At 40.4% G+C, this 24,261-nt stretch overlaps 1 protein-coding gene across 3 annotated transcripts in view; it reads right to left on the bottom strand.

The window, feature by feature from the left end:
• Nucleotides 1–24,261, bottom strand: part of sdccag8 (SHH signaling and ciliogenesis regulator sdccag8) — a 409,652-nt gene that overhangs the window by 372,207 nt on the left and 13,184 nt on the right. For all 3 annotated transcript variants that reach the window (XM_072264841.1, XM_072264844.1, XM_072264843.1), the window contains exons 2-4: nt 24,056–24,238; nt 20,852–20,934; nt 12,897–13,007 (exon numbers count right to left, since the gene is read on the bottom strand). In XM_072264841.1, coding sequence (XP_072120942.1) covers nt 12,897–13,007; nt 20,852–20,934; nt 24,056–24,238 — 377 coding nt within the window. The remainder of the gene's footprint in view (nt 1–12,896; nt 13,008–20,851; nt 20,935–24,055; nt 24,239–24,261) is intronic.

Below are 24,261 nucleotides of genomic sequence, written 5' to 3' on the forward strand. Positions count from 1 at the left end.
TCACAGCAATATTTATAGAACAGTACAGCACAGGATGGGCCCTTCAGACCACAATGTTGTGCCAACCGAAATAAACCTACTCCATGATCAATCTAACTCTTCTGTCCTACAGAGCCTATAACCCTCCAATTTTCTTCCATCAATATGCCCACTTAGGAATCTCTCACTATATCAGCCTCTCCTACCATCCGTGGCAGTGCATTCCATACTCTGTGTAAAAAAACCTACCTCTGATATAGATAGATACTTTATTGATCTCAAAGGAAATTAGTGTCACAGTAGCATTACAAGTACAGATATACAAATATTAGAAGAGAAGTAAGAAAGAATAAAAAATAAGTTACCTCAAACAGTCTAACAGGAGGTCACTTCCACGTCTACAATATTGACTATTATAGAGCCGAATGACCCAGGGCAAGAATGGTTCTTTGGAGCTGCACAGTTGTATTAGTCTATTACTGAAAGTGCTCCTCTGTTCTGCAAAGGGTGTGAAACATTGTCCAGAATTGCCAGGATTTTCCATAGGGTCCTTTGTTCTACCACAGTCTCCAGTGTGTCTAATTTGACTCCTCTAACAGAGCCTGCCTTTCTAATCACTTTATTGAGCCTGCTGGCATCTCCCGTGTTGGTGCCATTGCCCCAGCACACCACCCCATAGAAGATTGTACTGGCCACAACAGACTGATAGAACATGTGAAGGAGAGACTAGTGTACTCCAACGGACCTCAATCTCCTCAGGAAGTACAGCGACTCTGGCCCTTCTTGTACTCAGCCTCTCTGTTGGTGCTTCACTCAAGTCTGCCATCCAGGTGCACCCCAAGGTACTTGTAGGTCCTCACCACATCCACATCTTCACCATCAATAGTAACAGGGAGCAATGCAGGTTTAGTCTTCCTAAAGCCCATCACCATTTCCTTTGTCTTACTAAATTTGAGCTACAGGTCATTCAGCTTGCACCATTCGACAAAGTCCTCCACCAGGGCCATATATTCATCTACTTGTCCTCCTTTCATATACCCAACTATTGCTGAGTCATCAGAGAATTTCTGCAGATGACATGACTCAGTGTTGTATCTAAACTCTGAGGTATACAGGGTAAGCAGGAAGGGAGCCAAAACAGTCCCCTGCTGACAGTGCTGCTTATAGCCACGTCTAACACACAGCTCTGAAGCGACAGAAACTGTGGTCTGCCATTCAAATAGTCCATTATCCAGGATACAATGGTAGTGCCAAACTGCATTGAACAGAGCTTTTCCCCCAGAAATGAGGGTTGTATGGTATTGAAGGCACTTGAGAAATCAAAAAACATGATCCTCACAGTGCTGTCCTGCTTACCTAAATGGGAGTAGGCTCTGTTCAGCAGGTAAATGACAGCTTCGCCGACTCCAATGTGCTCCTGGTATGAAAACTGCAAGGGATTCAGAGTTGATCTGACCAGGGGTTGGAAGTGAGCCAGGACCAGCGTCTCTATCATTTCCATGGTGTGTGAGGTCAGGGCTACTGGACGGTAGTCATTCACGACTTTCGGTTGGCCCATCATGTGTGGTCCCTGTACTCAAAATGTTTTCCACTCTGTTGGGACCTTTTCCAGGCTGAGACTCAGATAGAAAATACGCTGGAGAACTCCAGACAGCTGCTCAGCACACTCCTTCAGGACGTAGGAGTTCACACGATCTGGTCCCAATGCTTTGACGTGTCTGAGTTTCCCGAGAGCCCATCTCACCTGCTCAATAGTGAAGGTGGGTTCATAATGATTGGGGAGTTGGTGGTAAGTGGGGTCTGGGGGAGGTGAAAATCGGGATGATAGCAGTTGGTATGTGGAGGTGTGGATGGTAGATGAAGGGCACATGAAGATGAGGGGATGTAGACAGTGGTAGTCTGTGTTGTTCAACCACGTATTGAACTGGAGGAGGGAGGAGGGAGGAGGGGAAGCGCTGAGGGAGCATTGGGTGCCTCAGCACCAGGACTGATGTGTTTGGGGGGGGGGGGAGGGGGTGTTGTACAGGAGAGCAATTGTCAAACCTATTGAAGAATAGGTTTAACTCATTCATGACTGTGTTCCGAGGCTCTACAACTAGGCTGATTGAAGCCAATGATGTTCTTCATGCCTCTCCACACCTCCCGTGTGTTACTCTGGCCAAGCTTGTTCTCCAGCTCTCTCCTGTATTCCTTTTTAGCCACCTTGATCTTCTTCTTTGGTTCCCTCTGCACGTTTCAATTCCTCCCTCTCTCCTGATCTAAAAGGCTTTCTTTTTGTGGTTGAGAAGAGCAATTTGAATACTAGTGACCATGGTTTTTTGTTAGGGAAACAGCAAACAGTCTTTGATGGTATTACAGTGTCTGCACAGAAGTTGGCGTGGTCAGTGATGCCATCAGTAAATCCATTAATGTTCTCCCCATATGGTTCACAAAGCGCATTCCAGACAGTAACCTCAAAGCAGCCCTTCAAGGCCTCAATGGCTTCTGGAGACCATTTCTTTACCATCTTGGTAGTAGTTAGCTGTTGCTATACTTTGGGCTCACGCAAGGGCATGAGGTGACCCAGGTTGTGATCTGATCTTCCAAGTGGGGGGAGAGCTGTGAAGCTGTATGCATCTTTAACATTTGTATACAGGAGATCCAATGTTTATCTTCTCTTGTATGACACTTGACACATTGATCACAGGTGGATAGGGTTATCGAAAGAGAAACATGGTTGAAGTTTCCTGACACTGCAATGAAAACATTAGGGTATTGAGTCTGGAGTCTCATGATGATAGTGTGCATATCACACACAGCATCAGGATGGTGGAATGTAGACAGCAAGCAATATGGGATGGCTGAACTCATGCAGTACATTAAACAGACACAAACTCACAGCAAGCAGTTCAATGTCTGGACTGCAAATTCATTCTTTCGCAGAAATATGACCGGGATTACACCGGGGTTCACAAGCACAAGATGCTGCCTTTCTGAGCCATTACTCTTTGAAAATGTCTTGGATACTACAGAGACTAGCTGACTAATTTTACAACTTTCCATTGCTTCATTCGATTCTGAGCAAAATGCACCACCCCCCATACCAGACAGAGATGCAGCCTGTTAGGATGCTCTCCACAATACATCTTCATTGGCTAGTGAGATACTGAAAATGTGAAAGATGTTACATAACATATTACAATGCATTCTTATGAATTGGCAATGTGATTAGGTCACCTGAGCCTCCATGACTGCTCCATCATTTAATAGGATTATAGCTGTCCTAGCTATAATCTCAACTCTGTATTTCCATCCTTTTCTTGGTTATTAAGTACTTATCAGCTTCTGCTTTAAAAACATTCAAGGACTCTGTCCCAAAGACTCAAGAGAAAAATATCTGTCTCATCTGTTTTAAATGAAAAATTCCTTAATCTTAAGCAGTGATTCTTAGTTCTGGATACTCCTACAAGAGGAAATATTCCTGCACAATGTCAAGACCACTCAGAATCATAGAAGTTTCAATTACATCACCTCTCACTCTCTGAACTCCAAGGCAACACACCTAAAACAGGTACAAGTCTAATTTCCAATGCTACACCATTTTTCCATAAATAAGGAGACTGACACTGTATGCAACACTCCAATTCTGATGTTATCAAGGCCCTTATGGACATGAGTCTCCATCTCCCCTTGTTTGTTTTCAATTCTCCAAAGCAATAAGTAACATCATCAATTCCTACATGCAAATCATGCACTGGGAAACCCATATGTCTCCGAATCACAGAGATCTGAGAATCTCCAACCATCTAGATGAAATGCTTCTATTTTTATTTTCCTGACAAGATGGACAATTTCACATTTCCACATATTATATTCTAGTTGCCAGATCTATCCATTTACTGAAAATTTCTTCGTTCTTTCTACAACTTACTTTTTTGCATAGCTTTTGTATCATTAGAATATTTAGTAACCATACCTTCTGTACATTCAAAGAGGAGGCAACAGTGCAGATTTTTGAGGCATATTGCTTGTTACGTTTTGCCAATGAAAAAAAAAAATATTTGCGGTTTCCTGCTATCTAGGTAAATGAATAAGTTACCTCCTACGTTGCAACTCCATTACCATGGTTCTGGAGGAATGGAAAATTGCCAATGTCATTCCACTCCTTAAGAAGGGATAGTGGCAGAAGAAAGAAAATTGTAAGCCAGTTAGTCTGATGATGTCACCAGTTGGGAAAATATTAGAGCTGATTGTTAAGGATGTGGTTTCGAGGTACTTGGAGGCACATGATAAAATAGGCCAAAGTCAGCACACTTTCCTCAAGGGAAAATCTTGCTTGACAAGTCTGTTGGAATTCTCTGGGGAAATAACACAGAGGACAAAGGAGAATCAGTAGATATTGTGCACTTGGATTTTCCAAAGGCCTTTGACAAGGAGCCACTCATGAAGCTGCTTATCAAGTTAAGAGCAACTGGTATTGCAGGAAAGATATGAGCATGGATAAAGCATTGGCTGATTGGCAGGATGCAAAGAGTGGGAAGAAAGGGACCCTTTTCTGGTTGGTATTCCACAGGGGTCTTGGTTGGGACTGCTTTTTATGTTCTATGTCAATAACTTGGGTGATGGAATGGATTGCTTTGTAGCAAAGTTTGCAGACGATATGAAGATAGGTGAGGATGTTGATAGACTGCAGAAGGATTTAGACAGATTAGGAGAATGTGTAAAGAAGTGGCAGATGGAATACAGTATTGGGAAGTGTATGGTCATGCACTTTGGAAGAAAGTGTAGACTATTTTCAAAATAGAGAGAAAATTCAAAAATCTGAGGTGCAAAGGGACTTGGGAGTCCTTGTGCAGGATTCCCTAAAGGTTAATTGCAGCTTGAGACTATGGTGAGGAAGGCGAAAACAACGTAAGCATTCATTTTAAGAGGACTAGTGTATAAAAGCAAGTATGCAAGGTTGAAACTTGATAAAGCACTGGTGAGGCCTCACTTGGAGTATTGTGAGCAGTTCTGAGCTGCTTATCTAATAAAGCAGCGGTCCCCAACCACTGGGCCGCGGACTGGTACGGGCCGCGAGGAAACGATATGATTCGGCGATAGGAGTCAGCTGCACCTTTCCTCATTCCCTGTCACGCCCATTGTTGAGCTTGAACACACGCGCGGTCATTACACACGCGAGGTCATTACCCACGCGTCATCCATGTCAGCGCGGGAAGGAGATCAACTCCTCGAGCTTGCAAATGATGGTGGGCTGAAAAGTATGTTTGACATAACATCTCTGCTGGTATTCCAGATCAAAGTCAAGGCTAAATATCCTGAGATAGCCACGAAAGCACTGAAAACGTTGCTTCCATTTCCAACATATCTCTACAATGAATGCAACAAAAACTAAATTGCAGAATAGACTGGACATAAGGATCCCCCCTTCGAGTATCGCTGTCTCCCATCACCCCTCGATAGGACCGCCTTGTTGCAGGAAAACAAGTATTCGGCCCAGGGCTCCCACTGATTCAGCGATATTAGTGTGCTGCAATGATTTTATATGTTCATACGGGGAAAATATGTGCTGTGTGTTTAATCTCCAAATGTTACATAAAATGTTATGATGCTATTGACTTATACAAACATATAACAATTACAGCACGGAAACGGGCCACCTCTGCCCTTCTAGTTCGTGCTGAACGCTATTCTCACCTAGTCCCACCGATCTGCACTCAGCCCATAACCCTCCATTCCTTTCCTGTCCATATACCTATCCAATTTTTCTTTAAATGATAATATCGAACCTGCCTCTACCACTTCTACTGGAATTTCGTTCAACACTTATTTCAAGCTCCCCTGTCCTCCCCTGATAATTGACTTAGCACTATATTCATGCGAGGAAAATATGCATTGTGTTTAATATTAAATTCTTTAGATAAACCCTTTTAGAAACAAAATTGAGTGTATTAGCCACTTAGCACCAATATTCTGGTCGTGAGTAACACTCCTCCCCCCCCTCCCAAACAGAATCTCTAAAAACAGGAAAAAAAAAATCAGCACGTACCCGCATGTGCACTGGTGCCGCGCAAGGTTTCATGGCCATTGTAGTCTTTCTCGGGGTAAACACAACCTATTTGACTACTACTCTATCCTGTTGGCAACCCTAGCCCTCCCCACTTCCCCGGGGTCGGCCGGTCCGCAATGCAAAAAAGCTTGGGGACCCCTGTAACAAAGGATAGTGCTGACATTGAAGAACGTTCAAAGGAGGTTCACATAAATTATTCCAGGATTGAAAGACTTGCCATATGAAGAGTGTTTGATGATTCTGGGCCTGTGCTCACTGGAAAACAGAAAAATGAGGGGTGACCTCATTGAAACCCATTGAATGGTGGAAGTTTTGATAGAGTGGATATGGAGAGGATGTTTCCTATGGTGGGAGTGTCTGAGACAGAGCACATAGCCTAAAAATAGAGGAGTGTCCTTTTAGAACAGAGATGAGGAATTTCTTTAGTTAGAGAGTGGTGAAATCTGTGGAATCCATTACCACAGGAGGTTGTGGAAGCCAAGTCATTGGGTAAATTTAAGACAGAGATTGATAGATTTTAATTAGTCAAGGCATAAAGGGATATGGGGAGAAGGCAGGAGATTGCAGCTGAGAGGGAAAACGGATCACCCATGTTGAAATGGCAAAGAAAACATGACGAGCCAAATGGCCTATATATTATAGTCTTATGGCTTTTACTTTGCAATAACATCCCAATCAAATGCCTTTTGGAAATCCAAGAGTTCATTCATTGGCTGACCTTTTAACCACACAGTGTATTACTTCTTCCAACAACTTAAATAGACATGACTTCTCACAAACCCCCAAATGAAGGAGTTTCTTCCCCTTATTTTTAAAGGTCAATTTATCACCATGAGATAATACCATCTCATCGTAGACTCTCCAGTTTAAGAAGCCATCTCTTCTCCAGTTATGCCTCCCCATCTCTCTCATTTTTCTCAGCTGCAATACTACATGATAACTCCCCACATTTTAACTTCTCATGGATACAAACAAAAACATTATGAACATGATTTTTTTCAAGCAGGTTTAGAAATAAATGTTCAGATATCTGCCTGCAGAAGTACCAACCTTCACAAACGTAAGAGAAATCCATCACTTTTAAGAACGTAAATGTCAAAATGGCAAATATTTTTCTCAGACTAATGATAAATGTCATTAGTTTTTGGTAATATAAATAGTCATGGACATTAATCAGGAAACCAGACAGTGGGAAAAAAACCTAGATAAATGTAGATGTCAAGAGGATATATTATTTATGATTAGCAATTTATCATAGTTGATCCATTTATCCAAAGTTTTTTTTACAATAACTGAAAGTAACTGATTTTGCAATAAGCAATAACTAAAAAAAGTACCCAGAAACTGAACCATAAATCAAAACTGAAAAATTCAAGCCCTTTAAATATACAACAAGGAAATTTTGCATCTGGTAACAAGCATGTGTGAAATAACAAATGGGTTTAGACAGTTGTTCCTTTGTGTTTTTGCCAAGGTTATTACCAAACATAGATGCAGTTCAGCTACAGTTTCATAGCAGTAACCTAACTTCCTATGTTGGTCGTAGTTCCAATCACAAGAAATTAAGTCACAGTTGGATAGGGTACAGAAGGATGCTTATGACATGCTTCCCTTCGTAGGTTGGGGCAGAATAAAAAAGTAGGGACATCATGGGTCAACTCTACAAAACATTGATTAGATTGCAGTTGAAGTAACATGTGCAGTTCAGGTCAACACATTAAGTATGCAGCAGTGCTGGACAGAGTGCAAAGGAGATACATCAGGAGTCAAATACAATCACTATATTTAGGAGACATTAAAAAGGCATTTAAACAGGCAAGGTATTGAACATTACAGAGTTGATGTGGGTAAATAGATTAATGTAAATAGGCAAAAAGTAGTCATTGTTGTGATAGCTAAAGCATTTGTTTCTGTGTTGCACAACTATCACTGAAGTATGTGTGCAAGCTGTGTCATCTCTCCAAATTCTTGTTTCAGGCTAGGAGATCAAGAAAATTAACTCATTACTTTTTGAGTAGATGAATACTACAGATGCTGGAACTATGAAATTTAAAAAAGTGAAAATCTCACATCAATTATCGTTGGTGAAAAGAAACATAATTACTATTTTGCAAATATTCTTTGTTTCTCTTTTCACAGCTGCTGCCTGACCTGCTGTGTGTTTCCACCATTTCCTGTTTTTATTATTATTTTTAGATGCTGGTCCATCTGGAATACAGTCTCAGCATTTCTTGGTGGAAAACATCTCAGAGGGGCTCTAGCAAGACACACATTCAAGAAGCAATTAAAGGCTGTAGGCTATGAAGGGTTTTGTCTACTGACATTAACGAAAGCTTCATGCATCCAGCTGAAATTTCCTTTCTTCAGCTGTTTTATAATCCTTTCTTCAACAGCATTCAGGTTATATCACTAACAACACGGTTGCATGCATGGGAGTAGAGTATTGCTGCAGAGTATTGATGGGAGACTTAAAGACAATGAATTAGAGAACATCCTTACAAATTCTCAGTCACTTCCTCCCATCCAGTCCACCTAGCTGCTCCTACGAGCTTGTCTCATTATTCACACCTGGATAATTCACACCGTTGCACTAATCTGCCACACAATGAGTTGATATAAATAACCTATAATAGATTTAAAACATAAAAATGCTCAAAACACAAGTGGACCATTTCTTGTAAAAGATACTAACCTGATATAATAACTATTTCTTCCTTTGAAGATGAATCAAGAACAGTTATTTGGAATTGGAATATTATCATTACATGTAGCAAGATACATTGAAAAACTAGTCTTGCATACTATTGATATGGATCAAATCATTACACAGTGAATTGAGATAGAACAAGGTGAAGCAATAACAGAATAAAGGGTAACAGTTGCAGAGAAAGTGCAGTGCAGGTAAACAATGAGGTGCAAGATCACAACAAGATAGACTGTCAGGTCAAGAGCCCATTTTATCATACTACAGAACTATAACAGCAGGGCAGAAGAGAAGAGTGACTGTCTGGGGTAGCTGGCTGTTTTACTGAGGCAGCAAGAATTATAGACAGAGTCCATGGATGAAAGGCTGGGTTCCATGATGTGCTGTGCTGTGTCGACAACTCTATGGAGTTCCTTATTTTGGATTTCCAACGGCTATGGAATTGTGCTTTTGCAGTATAGAATAATTATCAGTCCCATGGAATGACAATTGAAGACTACTTCATAAGTAGGTATACCTGTAAACCTACTCGATTAGTATATTCAAAGTCAATGTCATTGCAATGCCTAATTCCATTTTTTTGCTGTAATTCTTCCCTAATTGGAATCATGAAAATTTGGCTTTTTCTTAGACATTTTGATGAGGGAAAATTGAGTTTAGTCAGGGGCAGCACTAAGGTGGTGCTATAGCCCCAGCAGAAATTGCAATAGCACCAGCGTAGCACCACCAAGAAATTAACTGAAATTTCACATACAAATTGCAATTGCTTTGCTTTCTCTGTATAGTTTTGAATACAGCTTGTTTCTCCAGTTGATCTAGTGAAACAGCGCCCCCAATTACCATAGCACCCATGCAGCAATAAAGTTATAAACTCTGTCAGATCTACTCTACACTTCTGCTTATTAATTCGTTGTCAATGTCTTGCCATTGCTGTCCTCAGATCAGTTAAGCTGATCTAAGATCACTTAAAGTGGTGATGTCACACACACACACACACCTTTTACAAGCTAACGTGGGCCTGGCACGTGCATTATTTTGGCAGCGTGAAAAATGGATCGAGTTTTAGTGAGAAAACGACCTCATCCAGAGGAATCAGTGGCGTCCCAGCCTGAGCAGGTCTTAATTGAAAGTGACATGCAGAAAGTAGTAAGTGGGGATGAGGACGACAGCAGTTCATCGAAGGAGTGTGAGGGCGAAGTAGAGGAACAAGAAACGGAGTGGGATTCGGAAGAGAACGTGGATAAAGCTGCTCCTAGTGCTAGTGGGAATACTGTTAGCGATGTTAGCCAGCAGCCTGAGAAAGGACCCCATCAGGCAGCATTGAAAAAGTACACTTCACTGCTTGCAACAAGTTTGGCAATCAGCAAAGGAGTTTTATTCATGGCTGGTTTGACTGACTGGAATATTCAATCACGAAAGATACTACGTTCTGCCTCACATGCAGGCATTTCCTGTGTGGAGGACATGGGTTCCATTCTGAGTCCACCTTCACTGTCACCAGTTTCCGCAACTGGTGGAAAGCGACAACAGCTTTCAAAATTCACCATGTAAGTGCAGCTCATAAGTTTGCTATGGAGGCGCGGGCCGAATTCAGATTGAGAAAACCAGACAGTTCAAGATTGGGAAATATGTTTGACAAAGGGCATGCAAGGACTGTCCAAGAAAATCGTGAGTATCTGAGAGCTGTGGTTGAGTCTCTGGCAAGGACAGACAGAGAATGACACAGTGGAATTTCTAGTTCCAATGAGACTCTAACGCGATGCATTTATAGATTTATACAAACTAATCTGCGTATCACTGACTCTACCCGTGACATCTGCCTCATGCAAACGGAGTTTTTCTTGCCTCAGATGCCTCAAAAACTACCTAAAGAATAGCAGCGGCGATGCTCGAAACAGAAACTTGGCCCTGTTGGCCATAAACAGCCAGAGGACCAAAGCGCTTGACATCCAGAAAATCATTGATGCTTTTACCACCAATCACAACAACAGACGGATTGTGCTTCTCTGAAAACATCAATGGTCAATGCAGTTGATTTTGTAAAAATTTGGGCTAAGACTAATGCTGATTATTATTATTATTTTGTGGTGGATACCCCATAGTCCTTATGTTTCCTGCAAATCCTAAAATATTACATTTACTGCTATTAAGCCTACTGGTTTTGCTTAGATTTCCAAGCGGTGATCCTGTTGATTTTTGTTTTAAATTAAGTAGCTGAATTAATTGAGGTATTGCAGGGTCAGAGTACGATTTATCCAACTCCTGGTAAAGCCTTGCATCTGTTGTTTGCCTTATTTGACTTTAATAACGGTGTATCTTTTGGCATTGTCGATCTATGTAATGCGAATAACAGTGGACATTGTGGGTTAGTGTGTTTTTCAGTCGAAAAGTAGGCATTTGACGCTGATTGCGGGATTGGTGTGTGATTCACGTTGTGCGCTGTGGGTCGGACTCTGTTGGTTTGTTTATTTATGCTCTGTGTGGCCCGGGTTGTCTCCAACGCTGTTGACACTGTCACAGTTCACTTCTATATTATATCTAACAATTGCTGTTGCTTGTGAATCAACAGAGGCATTCATAGTAGGCATATAATGCTTGAAACTGACTTTTGAATGCCACGCGTCTGGCCTTGCGAATACATATTACCATAGGGTACATCCCTCAGCACCATCACTGAATACTTCAGCCCCACTGTAGCACCAGCAAGAAAAAACCTCTGGCACCGCCACTGAGTTTAGTGTAGGTTAATGATGGCATGTCAAGAATGTGCTTGAAAGAATAAGAACTACTTGTAAGCAGCTCACGGAAGCACCCAGTGGGAGGATTGTCCCAGGTGGATTTTCAATCATTTATAATAACATGTGTGGCTCAGTATAGAATCGTGGCCATTGTGTCCATCAGCTGACTCTGAGACAAACTGTGAGAGGGTAAGGCAAGAGCTTTTTTCCCCCGTGACCTTTCTGCCAATCACATGCCTGCTAACTACCAATGCACAGTGTTGGATTTGAACTAATGAATGCAACTATCAAATACTGTACATCATTGTGGTACTTCCCTCTAAAAGGTCATCGGACAAGTGGAATCATTTGGGTCTTCGAAATGACAAGTGTAAAACATTATGTTCATGGACAAGGTAACAAGGATACACATTTAGGTACTTGCTTGGTCCAAAGCAGATCAAGGCATCAGAGCAGTGTAATACAACTAAGAGATTTACATATGAAAATAATGCCATCTTTATAATTGGGAAACTAGTGAGCAAATCTGTGACCACAAAGCAGCCACATCTTGCCTGTTGCTGTAGATGTGATTGAATATCACAATCCCTTATAAAAATATATTATTTAATATATAATAATAAGTCTTTGTGACATTGCAGGAATGGCTGGAAGTGAATGTGAATTGGGGTATCAATGGCTAAGTGCTATAGGCCATGGGCACAATCTTAACAGCATGCACATGTTAAACTCATTTTCATCTTGGTCCATGTACCTCCCTAGCTAAATTCCTTGACTGGTATTGTAGCCTAGACTTTCGTCACACCCTGAATTGCACCACATGTGTGTGTTTCACCTTTGTCAACATTTCGTTCTGTAAAGTGGAGTAGCAAATTCAGAGGTAATCTGAACAATTTTCTGGACCTGTGGATATTACCAGTGGTTAGTAAGGGGTAATACAAAGGTCACAATTGGTGTTGTATAAATACATAATTTATTTCACAATGTACATCTCTGCCCGTAACAAAATGGAACAAATCTCTTGTTCAGCAACAATTCAGTGTAAGCAAAATTGAGTTTCTGGCCCCATATCTTCACATTCAAATTGACTGAACTATAGAATAGATATCAAGTCAACAGAAAAATTTAAAATGGGTTGCAAATTTGAAGAAGGTTTTATATTTGGGAAAAGGGCAAAATCCTTCTGAATTCTTAACGAAAATAGGGAAGAAAGGATAGCTTCTTTTGCTTTTTCCCCTGTTTGTTCATTTAATAGATACTGACTGTAGAAGTGCCTAAAATTTAATCTGGCACACAAGGATAGTAGGAATACATTATTACTTTGCTATATTGTTTCGGCGAGAAGAAAAATTATTTTTAATTAAAAGTACAAAGAGCTAACATTTCATTATTAACTTATTTGAGAAATAAGTACACTGGAACCAACCTTGAAAAGTTTGACCTCTGCCTCCAAATGCCGGATGTATTCTGATCGGTCGTTAAGAATACGTACCAGATCTTGAACAGACGGCGAGTGATCGGAATCTTCTTCTGGTCTCTGTATATAAAATAAGTCAAAACATTTGTAAATAATTATTCTCTATTTATCAAACTTAACAATTTAAGTAACTTCACAAATCAAGTGATTTACTTTCTACACAATTTAGTTTCTCCTCCATCCTTATAGGATGTTGTACAAAAGGATCTACTGGTAAAAAATTGGTAATTGTCATTTTACATCAGAATCGTGACCTTGTTATTGTTGCTAAACAAAAGAGGGCCGAAGGGTTTTGGCGGAAACATCGACTGTTCTCTTTTCCATAGATGCTGCCTGGCTTGCTGAGTTCCTCCAGCATTACTTGGATTTTCAGCATCTGCAGATTTTCTCTTGTTTCCGAATGACTTCTGCTATTTTGGTAAGTAGCTCCAAAAAATAATTATGCTGTTTTTAGATATACTAGCCTATCTTAACATGTTATAATGTCTTAATGTTTGATAATGATGACAGATATTGTAAAAATAGTAAATGAAAAGACAGCAGATATTAACTCTGCATTAAAATGGTGCAAAACTAAAGGCTGATTTATATTTCTGTGTCAAATTGACGCCGTAGGTATGGCGTAGCCGTGAACCCTACGCAGTGCCTACGCGGATCCCTAGCCGTAGCCGGACGCGCACCTCTCCCAAAATGTAACTACGCGTCACGACAACGCAGAACGCAACAGCTGTGACTAGTCCGCTTGGTAGCATCGGGCGACTGAAGGGCAGGGAAGGAACTCTGGCTGTAATGCTTTCCATAAAGCTTTACAGACCTCCGAAATTATGGACGACACATTTTGCTTTTACAAAAAAAGACGCTCGCTTTAAACTTGTTTAGCTCGATAAAGACTACCATGACCACGAAACCTTGCACGGGCAGGTGTGTGCGCATATATGACGTGCGTGAATTGCAGATTGATGCAGACGCACCAACGCACAAGAATAAATGCTCACAACGCGCATAGGTTACAGCATCGATTTGACGCAGAAGTATAAATCAGCCTTCAGAAGCAAAACACATTGCTCAGTTATATCAAAAAATGCTAACTGTAAAGAATAGGCTGAAACCTTCCAGAATATGAAAGTCAGCACACTCATTTAGACTGCAGTATCATGTTTCAAACAGATAGGTTGTCTCAGACAGAACATCTGCATGATATGTAGCAGGATCATGCATCAACAATGCATTGTACTCGAACCAGAGTATAGGGTCAGACAGCAGATTAACAGATATAGAGCACTAAAGAGAACTTGAAGCAATTGACATTTGTGATAAAAATGTTAGACCACTTGTAAAAGGATAACACTCAGTGTACAAGCGAGTAAGAAATGAGGATTGGAGAGGCTCAATCTACAGAAGAAATGGCACAAGTAATCAAAGATGTACAAAGTGTGTTTTTGAAAGAATAGAAGCAAGTAAGCTCTAGAAATCAGTAGCTACAACGAGAACAGTCTTAACCAGAAGAAAGGGAATCTGCACACACTCCATGAGCACTCGAAGTTTCTAACGTCTCAAGGAACTGACTGACTTGCTAAATACCGCTTCTTTTACTGGAGGCAACTTATTTTATAAATCAATGTTTTTTTAACAAATACAATACAATCATCTAATCCAAACTCATCAAGCTTCAAAACCTGGAACAACAAATGGGAAAAGTCGAGTATCCCTCTGCAAATGGATACTCGACTTTAGCAGAGAAAATTGGAAGCAACTTTTGCTCACAGGCCATGAACACAGGGCGCACCACACCACTGCTTGCTTTGTCTCTTATTTTACTCAATGCATAGAAGACTGTGTGGCTAAGCTCAGCACCAATGCCATAAATTTGCCAACAATACGACTGTTGTTTGATGAATCACAGGTGTGATGAGTCGGCTAACTACAAGCTACTTGGTTGAGTGGTGCTGTAACAATATCCACCCATTCAATACCAGCAAAACTGAAGAGCTGATTGTTGACTTCAGAAAGGGGAATGAGAGCGGACACGTGCACATTTTGCGTTGGATGATAGGCAGTGGAGATAATGAAGCAGCTTTAAGGATGACCTGTCCTCTAATATGCACATTGATGCAATGTTGAAGAAAGCGTGCCCGTGACTTTACTTTCTTAAGAGGTTGAGAAGGTTTGAAATGTCACTGAACACTAACAACCTCCCACAGATGAAAGAGGATACTGTCCAAGTTGCATGCCATCTTGGACAATGTCTCCCATTCACTACATAATGTACTGGTTGGGCACAGGAGTACATTCAGCCAGAGACTCATTCCACCGAGATGCAACACAGAGCGTCATAGGAAGTCATTCCTGCCTGTGGCCATCAAACTTTACAACTCCTCCCTTGGAGGGTCAGACACCCTGAGCCAATAGGCTGGTCCCGGACTTATTTCCTGGCATAATTTACATATTACTATTTAATTATTTATGGTTTTATTACTATTTAATTATTTATGGCACAACTGTAACGAAAACCAATTTCCCCTGGGATCAATAAAGTATGACTATGACTATGAATTGCTGAAAGCACCCTGACTGGTTTTCAGTAAAATGGCAGCGCACCTGGACATAGCAGTCGCTCCAGGTCCGATCAAAGGTGCAATTTCTCACCCTTCATGTCTTTTCTACAATCATAAGGCAATGCAAGTTAATGAGAACAGCAGGTCTACCCCAACAGCGAGTTGCTCGACAGTGATGGAGCTGGACTTATTGTACCATAGATGTGTTGTCGCCTGGACTTGTTGCATACTGTTGATGTGCTAAGGCAGGGTGTGGTCTGAAAATGGTGCGAGCAATTGCCTTGGACATTTTTCTTGTGATCACAACCACCTGTAACGTAGAATACTGCAAGTCAGGTTCACTGGTTATTGGAAAGACTGACAGCAGGGAGCTGCATTGCCTGGGTTGTTGTGAGGACTAGGCCCTCGGATGGTGGGGTCGCTTGTTGCAGCCGCCCAGGAGACACCAAAGCAGTGTGGGAGACAGCAGGGGACTCAATGGCACTGCTGGAATCCGTACTGGGTTGGGGGCTGACCCCACTCTTTAGCGATGTCCTCTGGTGTTCACTCGAGGAAAAACAATCTGTATCAGAACAACATCCCCTGCACCATCATTCTATAGGCCATGCCATTCAGGGGCTTGGACTGTATTGTTGTTTTTTGTGACTGTATGTTTTCTGCTAGCATAACCATATATGTTATGTGCTGTGTTTTATGGGTAATGCGTTTTGCACCTTGGCCCTAGAAGAACCCTGCTTCATTGGGCTATTTCATGTCTTATTGAATGAGAATTAAATTTGAACTTGGTTGCATCATGGTCTGATAAGGCAATTCAAATATGCAGAAAGTTGCAGAATAGTTGTTGTGTCTATTTAATATGTAATTCATGCTTTTCTTCTGAAGGCCGTTCAATCTGATGCTCTATGCCTGGAGTACTGCTGTAAGTTGTATTTCACTGCATCCACATGTGACAATAAACTCTACTTTGACTTGTACCATAACAGACCTACTTAGCTTAAATTGAATCTTGAAAGTAAAACAAACTATGAATTGGCAATGGATACGAATGTAGCTAGCAGCTCAAGTGCATTACTTTCAGCTTAAGGAGACAACTTGGTCTGCATGGATGAGTTGGGCTGAAAGACTTTGAGCTGTTTGGAACAAAAATAAATTTGCTTGAGGAACTTAGGGGTTCGAGGAGCATCAGTAAGCATAAAGGATAAAAGTCAACAATTCTTTTCTTCCCACAGATGACGTTTGACCTACTGAGTTCCTCCACTAGATTCTTGAAGGGTCTCAACCAGAAACAAACTCTTTACTTCTTTCCATAGATGCCTGACCTGCTGAGTTCCTCTAGCATTTTATGAGTGTTATTCTGGCTTTCCAGCATCTGCAGAATCTGTGTTTATGTCCAGCAGATTCTTTTTTGCAACAAACTAGCATATTTTAATGTCTTTAAATAAATCAGCACAAGATGATTTAATCATTTTTAACATACTTATAAATACATTGATTCACATACATACACTTGCACTTTAAATCCAAGTTATCTTGAAGCCAGTCATTTTTAGCAGATGTGCATCTCAAATACAGAACACAACATGGAAGCTGTAAAAAAATCTTTCTGCAAAGCATTAACGACAGAACACCAGACCTGCACCAAATATCAACTATTTTAACCTAACTTAAATAAACAAACTATAAATCACTTTGTAATAATTTATTGGGAAGAAAACCTTTTGATGGTATACAGGTTTAAGACAGCTGAATATGTTTATACTGTCAATGCACTGGAGTCTAGCCTGGCAATTAACAATGCACTGGAGTCTAGCCTGGCAATTAACAAGAGACATAACCGGCGATAAAGAACATTAGTCTTAAATGGGAAAGAAAAAACAGCCAATTAAATGAAAGGAAGACTTGACTTCTAAAAACTTCATCCAGAAACAGTGCACATAATCCAAGTAGATGACAATATTCAGAGATTTCTATGCCAAATTAAAATTTACCAGAAGTTTTTCATGTCAGATTAGGAAATATTTAGTATTTATTGTGCCCATTTTGAATATATATAATAAATGCTGTGGCTGATAGATAACTACTGTATATGCACATGTATTTTAAAGCAACTTTGCTAATATTGATTGGCTCCCCCTTCATCAAAGTGGTTTAGATGGGGGCAAATTTGTCAGGTATGTCCAGGAAGAATTCCCAACACACTGTGGACAAGTAGATTAGATAGATAGATAAATAAATAGATATACTTTATTAATCCCGAGGGAAATTTGGTTTTGTAGAGGAGAGGTTATACTGAATGTAGTACTAGGCAATGATCCTGGTCAGGTAACCAAACTGTCAGTGGGTGAGCCTTTCAGAGACAGTAAACACAACTCCCTGATCCCAAGCATAGCCTTGGACAAGGATAGAAGCAGTATGGGAAGTATTTAATTAGGGGAGGGCCAATTATAATGCTATTAGACAGGAACTCGAGGGCATAAATTGAGAACAGATGCTCAACAATAGAAAAGGGGAAGTTGCTTAGGGAATACTTGAATGGGGTTCTGAATAGGTTTGTCCTATTGGGGCAGGGAAAGTAATCATGGTTGATATAAGAGGTGGAACATTCAATCAAGGGAACGAAGGAAGCATAATTGATGTTTAGGAAGCAAAGATCAGACAGGGCTCTTGAGTGTTAATAAGGTAGCCACAAAGGATCTTAAGAAGGGACTTAAGAGAGCTAGAAGGGTACATCAGAAGGCCTTGGTGAGTATGAACAGGGAAAACCCCTGTAGCATCTGCCATGTACATGAAGAACAGGAGAATGAATAGAGCGAGGGCAAGACTAATCAGGGATAAAAAGGGGGAACACTTGCCTGGAGTAGAAGGTACAGAGGTCCCTAATAAATACTTTGCTTCAGTATTCATCAGAGAGAGAGACAATGATGAATGTGGTTGTTAGGGCATATTCTAGGGTTATAGTATATAATAAATGCTAATTTTAACAGCAGCCAGTCTCCAGACCTGAACATGGATCGCAGATTGAATTTAAAATGTAGATCTAAACAATGGCATTCCATTTGAGCATAGAAGCCTGCATATGCATGAATGTAGCCCAGAGTTGGTGGGAATGAACTTTTTTTGTGTCTGCAGCATGTGTGTGAAGAAGGTGGCGGTTTGAAAACTATATGTAGTTCAGAGGAAGCAGTGTAGGTACATTGTAACTATGGAATTGTCCAACTGTTGCCTTTGATCTTTAGCATCTAAAAATGTCATGTGATATTGTCAAGCAGGCCTCTTCTTCCAAGAGTGTTTCAATTTAATGCCTGTTGCTCGTTTTTGTTGAATAAAACACTTCTATGACGACTAGCTTCAGTGTCTCTTCGATGACACAACACTGGTCAGTACAGAAGTTGCTGGTGAATGCAGCAGGCCAGGCAGTATCTATAGGAAGAGGTACAGTCAACGTTTCGGGCCGAGACCCTTCATCAGGACTAACTGAAAGAAGGAGGTGCTACATTTTGGTAGGACTAATCAAAATAGGACATACATGGTAAATGGTAGGGCATTGAAGAATGCAGTAGAACAGAGGGATCTAGGAATAATGGTGCATAGTTCCCTGAAGGTGGAATCTCATGTGGATAGGGTGGTGAAGAAAGCTCTTGGTAGGCTGGCCTTTATAAATCAGAGCATTGAGTATATGAGTTGGGATGTAATGTTGAAATTGTGGAAGGCATTGGTAAGGCCAAATTTGGAGTATTGCGTACAGTTCTGGTCACTGAATTACAGGAAAGGTGTCAATTAAATTGAGAGAGTACAGCGGAGGTTTACTAAAATGTTGCTTGGGTTTCATCTAAGTTACAGAGAAAGGTTGAACAAGTTAGGTCTTTATTCTTTGGAGCATAGAAGTTTGAGAGGGTACTTGATAAAGGTGTTTAAAATTATGAGGGGGATTGATAGAGTTGATGTGGATAGGCTTTTTCCATTGAGAGTGGGGGAGATTCAAACAAGAGGACATGAGTTGAGAATTAAAGGGCAAAAGTTTAGGGGGAACTTCTTTACTCAGAGAGTGGTGGCTGTGTGGAACGAGCTTCCAACAGAAGTGGTTGAGGCAGGTTTGATGTTGTTGTTTAAAGTTAAATTGAATAGATATATGGAGAGGAAGGGAATGGAGGGTTATGGACCGAGTGCAGGTCAGTGGGACTAGGTGAGAGTAGGAGTTCAGCATGGACTAGAAGGGCTGAGATAGCCTGTTTCCGTGCTGTAATTGTTATATGGTTATATGGTTAAAATTGGTAAGGTCAATGGAGACATGCCAAGTTTCTTTAGACTCCTGAGGAAGTAGAGGCATTGGTGAGCTTTCCTAGTTAAGACATCCATGTGGATGAACAGGTACAGGCTACAGGTGATGTTCACACCCAAGAGCCTGAAACTCTCAATCCTTCCAACTTTAATACCATTGATATAGAGAAGGGCTTGTACATTTCCCTGCACCCTCAAGTCAATGACCAGCTCTTGTTTTGCTGACATTGAGAGAATGGTTATTGTTATGACACAATGTTACTAAGCTCTCCATTTCCTTCTTGTACTTCAGCACATCATTATTTGATATATGGCCCACCACATGGTATCATCTGTAAACATTTAGGTGAAGTTAGAGCAGTATCCGGCCACACGGTCATGAAGGCTAAAAAACGTAACCTTGTGGAGGACCAATATTTAGGATAATTGTGGCATAGGTATTGCTGCCCATTCTTTCTGATTGCAAACTGTTGGTCAGGAACTCATAGGTCCCAGGGTGTGGATTTGGTAATGAGCTTGCTTGGAATTATCGTACTGAAGTCAGATTCCTCCAACATCCTTTTGATATGGAAAAATAGTTAACCATTGAGCATTTACACTTCTGGATTTGCCACAGGATTTCAGAGATGCTACCGTTCTAAGCATTTTCAATCAACCAATCCAGTATTGAAATAATTTTATATTTTCTACAATTTTTACCTATTGAAAGATACAAAACCCTGAGGGGTATTGACAAGCTGGACATGGAAAGGATAGTGGAAAATTCAACAGAGCCCTATCCAAAGATTAGTACTGTTGCAATTTTGGAGGATATTAAAGGAAAAGAGAGCCAGTACATGATATTGTTAGATTACGAATCTTCCCAGAATTGCAATTCAGGGGCAACCCAAACTGAATTTGTCAGAAAGTTGATTATTCCTGCAAAATGAATCATTAATCTATATTTTTTAACCTATTACTAAAATGTAAATTCAAAAAGATTTGCATTTCAAGATCCAAGTGGAACCAATGTAAAATGACAAATATGTTTCCTTGCTTAAATTAAGGTACTCAAATTTACATGCATATTACCATACGACTTGTCCTGGCTGGAGATGTTGAACATGTCCTTTCTCTAATTTCTTGTTGTTGCAACAGGGCCCTGAGCTCATTCACTGTTTCAAAAAAGAAGACATTACTGGACACAGTCTATTTTAAATAACTGAGCAATGCTCAATGAATACAAACAGGTATTTTGCATGCTAAAACAGGCAAATATACAAATATGCACCACAAATCATTTTGGCACAACTTCAAATTGAATAAGGGAACAAAGGACTTGATTATTTTGCAGGTCATTTGCCACACACCAGTATATTCACTGTTATACAATTTTCATTTGCAGTGTTGGTAAAGTCAGAGTTTGATTCGACTAAAATTATCCCACATTATCTTTCTAGCAATGAGGGCAAGACTCTTAACTCAAATCTCACAATGCCTCAAAAAAATAAAATTAACACCAGCTCTTTACTAATTTTTTCAAATTGCCAATTGCATCTTCTTTAGCAGTCCCAATCACAATGGCACAGCATCTGCTGTCAATATGCTTCACAGTTCCTTTAGGTATATTCCAAAAAAAAAAGGCAACCAGGGTTTCTTGCTTGTCATTTACTCCGTGCATCACTCCCCAAGACCCAAAAAGCAATATACAAGTGTACCTAATACATAAATGGATTGGTTGTCAATATTTGGTTACAGCAAACCAGACATTTAAGGGAGAGTTGTGTCCCTATTAAATTACCTGTTTCCTGATTTTCTGCATCGTGCAGCCACATCATTTACACGTCCAAAGTTAGTTTATTTGTTTTTTTTTCCCCTCTCAGTTAAAGTGCATAAAGATGGAAAAAGCATCTAGTACTTCCCTGGTGTATATGATGAATGAATGGATTTTTATTCAATTGAGATGAATTTCCAGTACTTGAACTAGTTTAACGCAAACTGTGTGGGTAAGGGAGTAGTCTCCATTCTCCCTGGGGAAACCATCTAAATCATCTATGGTAAGGATATGTGGTGCCTTGAAAATGTATTCAGCCCCCACAACTATTTTCACATTTTATTGTCTCATTTTCTAAATTTAAAATATATTGAACTAGGATTTTTGAGCTAATCTACAAAGCATTGTGCATCACGTCAGATCAAAGAAAAATTCTAAAACCTGTCAACAATTTACTAAAAATTAAAAACCAAAATTGAGAGGCAGAAAAAGTATTCATCCTCTTTGTAATTACTACATCAACTTTCCTCTGATGCAATATATTACCTTACCAACTCACACAACTGGTAATGTAGAAAATTGGAGGATCCCCATTTTCAATGAATTTATAATAATATTGTAAATATCCCCCCTCTCTCTCTCTCTATATACAGTGCAACAGTATGTTAAACTTTCAACAGATCAAACCAAAATGAAGACAAAAGAACATTCAAGACAAATCAGGTAAATGATTACAAATCTGGAGAAGGATAGAAGTCCATCAGAAAGACAATGAACATACCTCAGAGCTCAGTGTAGTCCATGAAGAAGTGGAAAAAATATGAAGACACAACTACACTGCCTAGGAAAGGCTGTCACGATAACCATAGTCTTTGGAAAAGAATGGCACTTGGAAGGGAGACTACTACAGTCACTCTGAGTGAACTGCAGGAGTCAGTGGCTGCAACTGGAAATGAAGTTCATGGCTCCAAAATCTCTAAGACCTTGCAAATAAAGAGTATTTATGGAAGAACGACAAGAAAGAAGCCCTGATTTCCTATATTTGACCATAAAGACTTCGCAAAGCATTGCTTAGAAGTTACTGTGGAGGATGGTCTTGTGGACAGATGAGACTAACGTGGAATGTTTTGGCCTCAACACTAAGGAATACATTAGCATAACTCTAATACTCCACATCAGCTAGGCAACACCATCCTTACTGGAAAGTATGTTAGAGGTAGCATCATGCAATGCAGATGCCTTTCAGCAGCAGGGACTGGAAATATGGTCCTAATTACATTCTACTAAATACAGAGATATCCTGGATAAAAACCTGCTGGCTTCAGAAAGAATAAACTGGGGAGGAAGTTGGTCTTTCAGCAGGACAACGATGGAAAGCACACTGCCAGAGCAACCATAAGAGTGGCTTCAAATGAAGAAAATTGATGTTACTGAGTGGCCCTGTCAGAGTCCTGACCGTAACCTGATCGAATGCCTCTGGCAAAACCTCAAGACTGCTGTCCAATACCGCTCCCCAACTATGCAGGCACAGCTTGAGCAATTTTGTAAGGAGGAATTGGCAAATTTTGCTCCGCCACGTTATTTAAGTAAATTGTGCTGCGAGAGGTGGTTCAACTGAGCAAAGGGGCATGAATACCTTTGAACAGCTGACATTTCAGTTTTTTAATTCTTAGTTTTTCGTGCTTTACAATTTTCCCATTTTGGGGCTCTACTGTGGAAAAGAGGAGCATGAAAATTATAAATAAAATTTCTCAGTTAAATTGATCAAAATCCCTGATTATAATACTCATTTGTGTGAGCACTTTTTCAAGCACAATACCAAGGTCCCTATCTTCTAATAGTCATCCCTTCAACCTATGCCCCTCCATTCTATGAACCAGAATCTGATTGATGGAGTAACCCATTTCCTTTCTCAGATTTGTTTTAAGTGACCTGGAGACATAGGGCTAAAGCACAGAAACAGACTGACCATCTATGAGCCAATTACATTAATTCCTTTCATTTTCTTCTCCCCATATTCTCAACTCCCCCCCCCGCCCCAAGATTCTACCACACCTCTAGAGTAAAGTGCAGTGGCCATTTAACCTCCTCCCCCAATCTACGTCTTTGGAGCTCAAAGAAAATGCATGGGATCCCAGCAAGAACATGTCAACATACTGACAGCATCCGAAGTCAGTATTAATCCCAAATCCCTGGAGCTGTCAGGAAACAGTTCTACCAGCTGTGTCACGTGCTGCCCCATATTATCCATTGAGCGGAAGCGCTGGTGTGACACCACACTGCAAAGGTAAACTATCAAAGTAAAACTGAATTTCAAAAGGAGGCAACAAAAAATTATTCAACAAGTTCCTGCTGCAAATTTGTATAATGCCGTGATTATTTCATATCCTATTTAGACATGAAAGACACAGTTCATCCAGAGAAACATTAATTTTACAGAATCGTTCCAAAATGAGAAAAGTTTCAATGATTAAAATCTATTCCAAAAAGATATATATTTAGGAATAAATTTGAGAGGTCACCTGCATGACTATGTTGTAACTCCTGCCATGCCATTTCACTGTGACACTCCCCTTTCTCTGAGGGATTTGCAGAGTTTCCCTGGACAGTATCAGGTCCATCCACTGCAGATGGTTCAGAGGATTCTCCCTGAAGTTTTCCTTCCAGAGTACATTTCAGTTTCTCGATGCTCATGTTGGCCCTTTCTGTGTATAACAGTAATATTAGA

Source organism: Mobula birostris, chromosome 8 (genome assembly GCF_030028105.1).
Source record: "Mobula birostris isolate sMobBir1 chromosome 8, sMobBir1.hap1, whole genome shotgun sequence".
Taxonomy (NCBI): Eukaryota; Metazoa; Chordata; class Chondrichthyes; order Myliobatiformes; family Myliobatidae; genus Mobula; species Mobula birostris.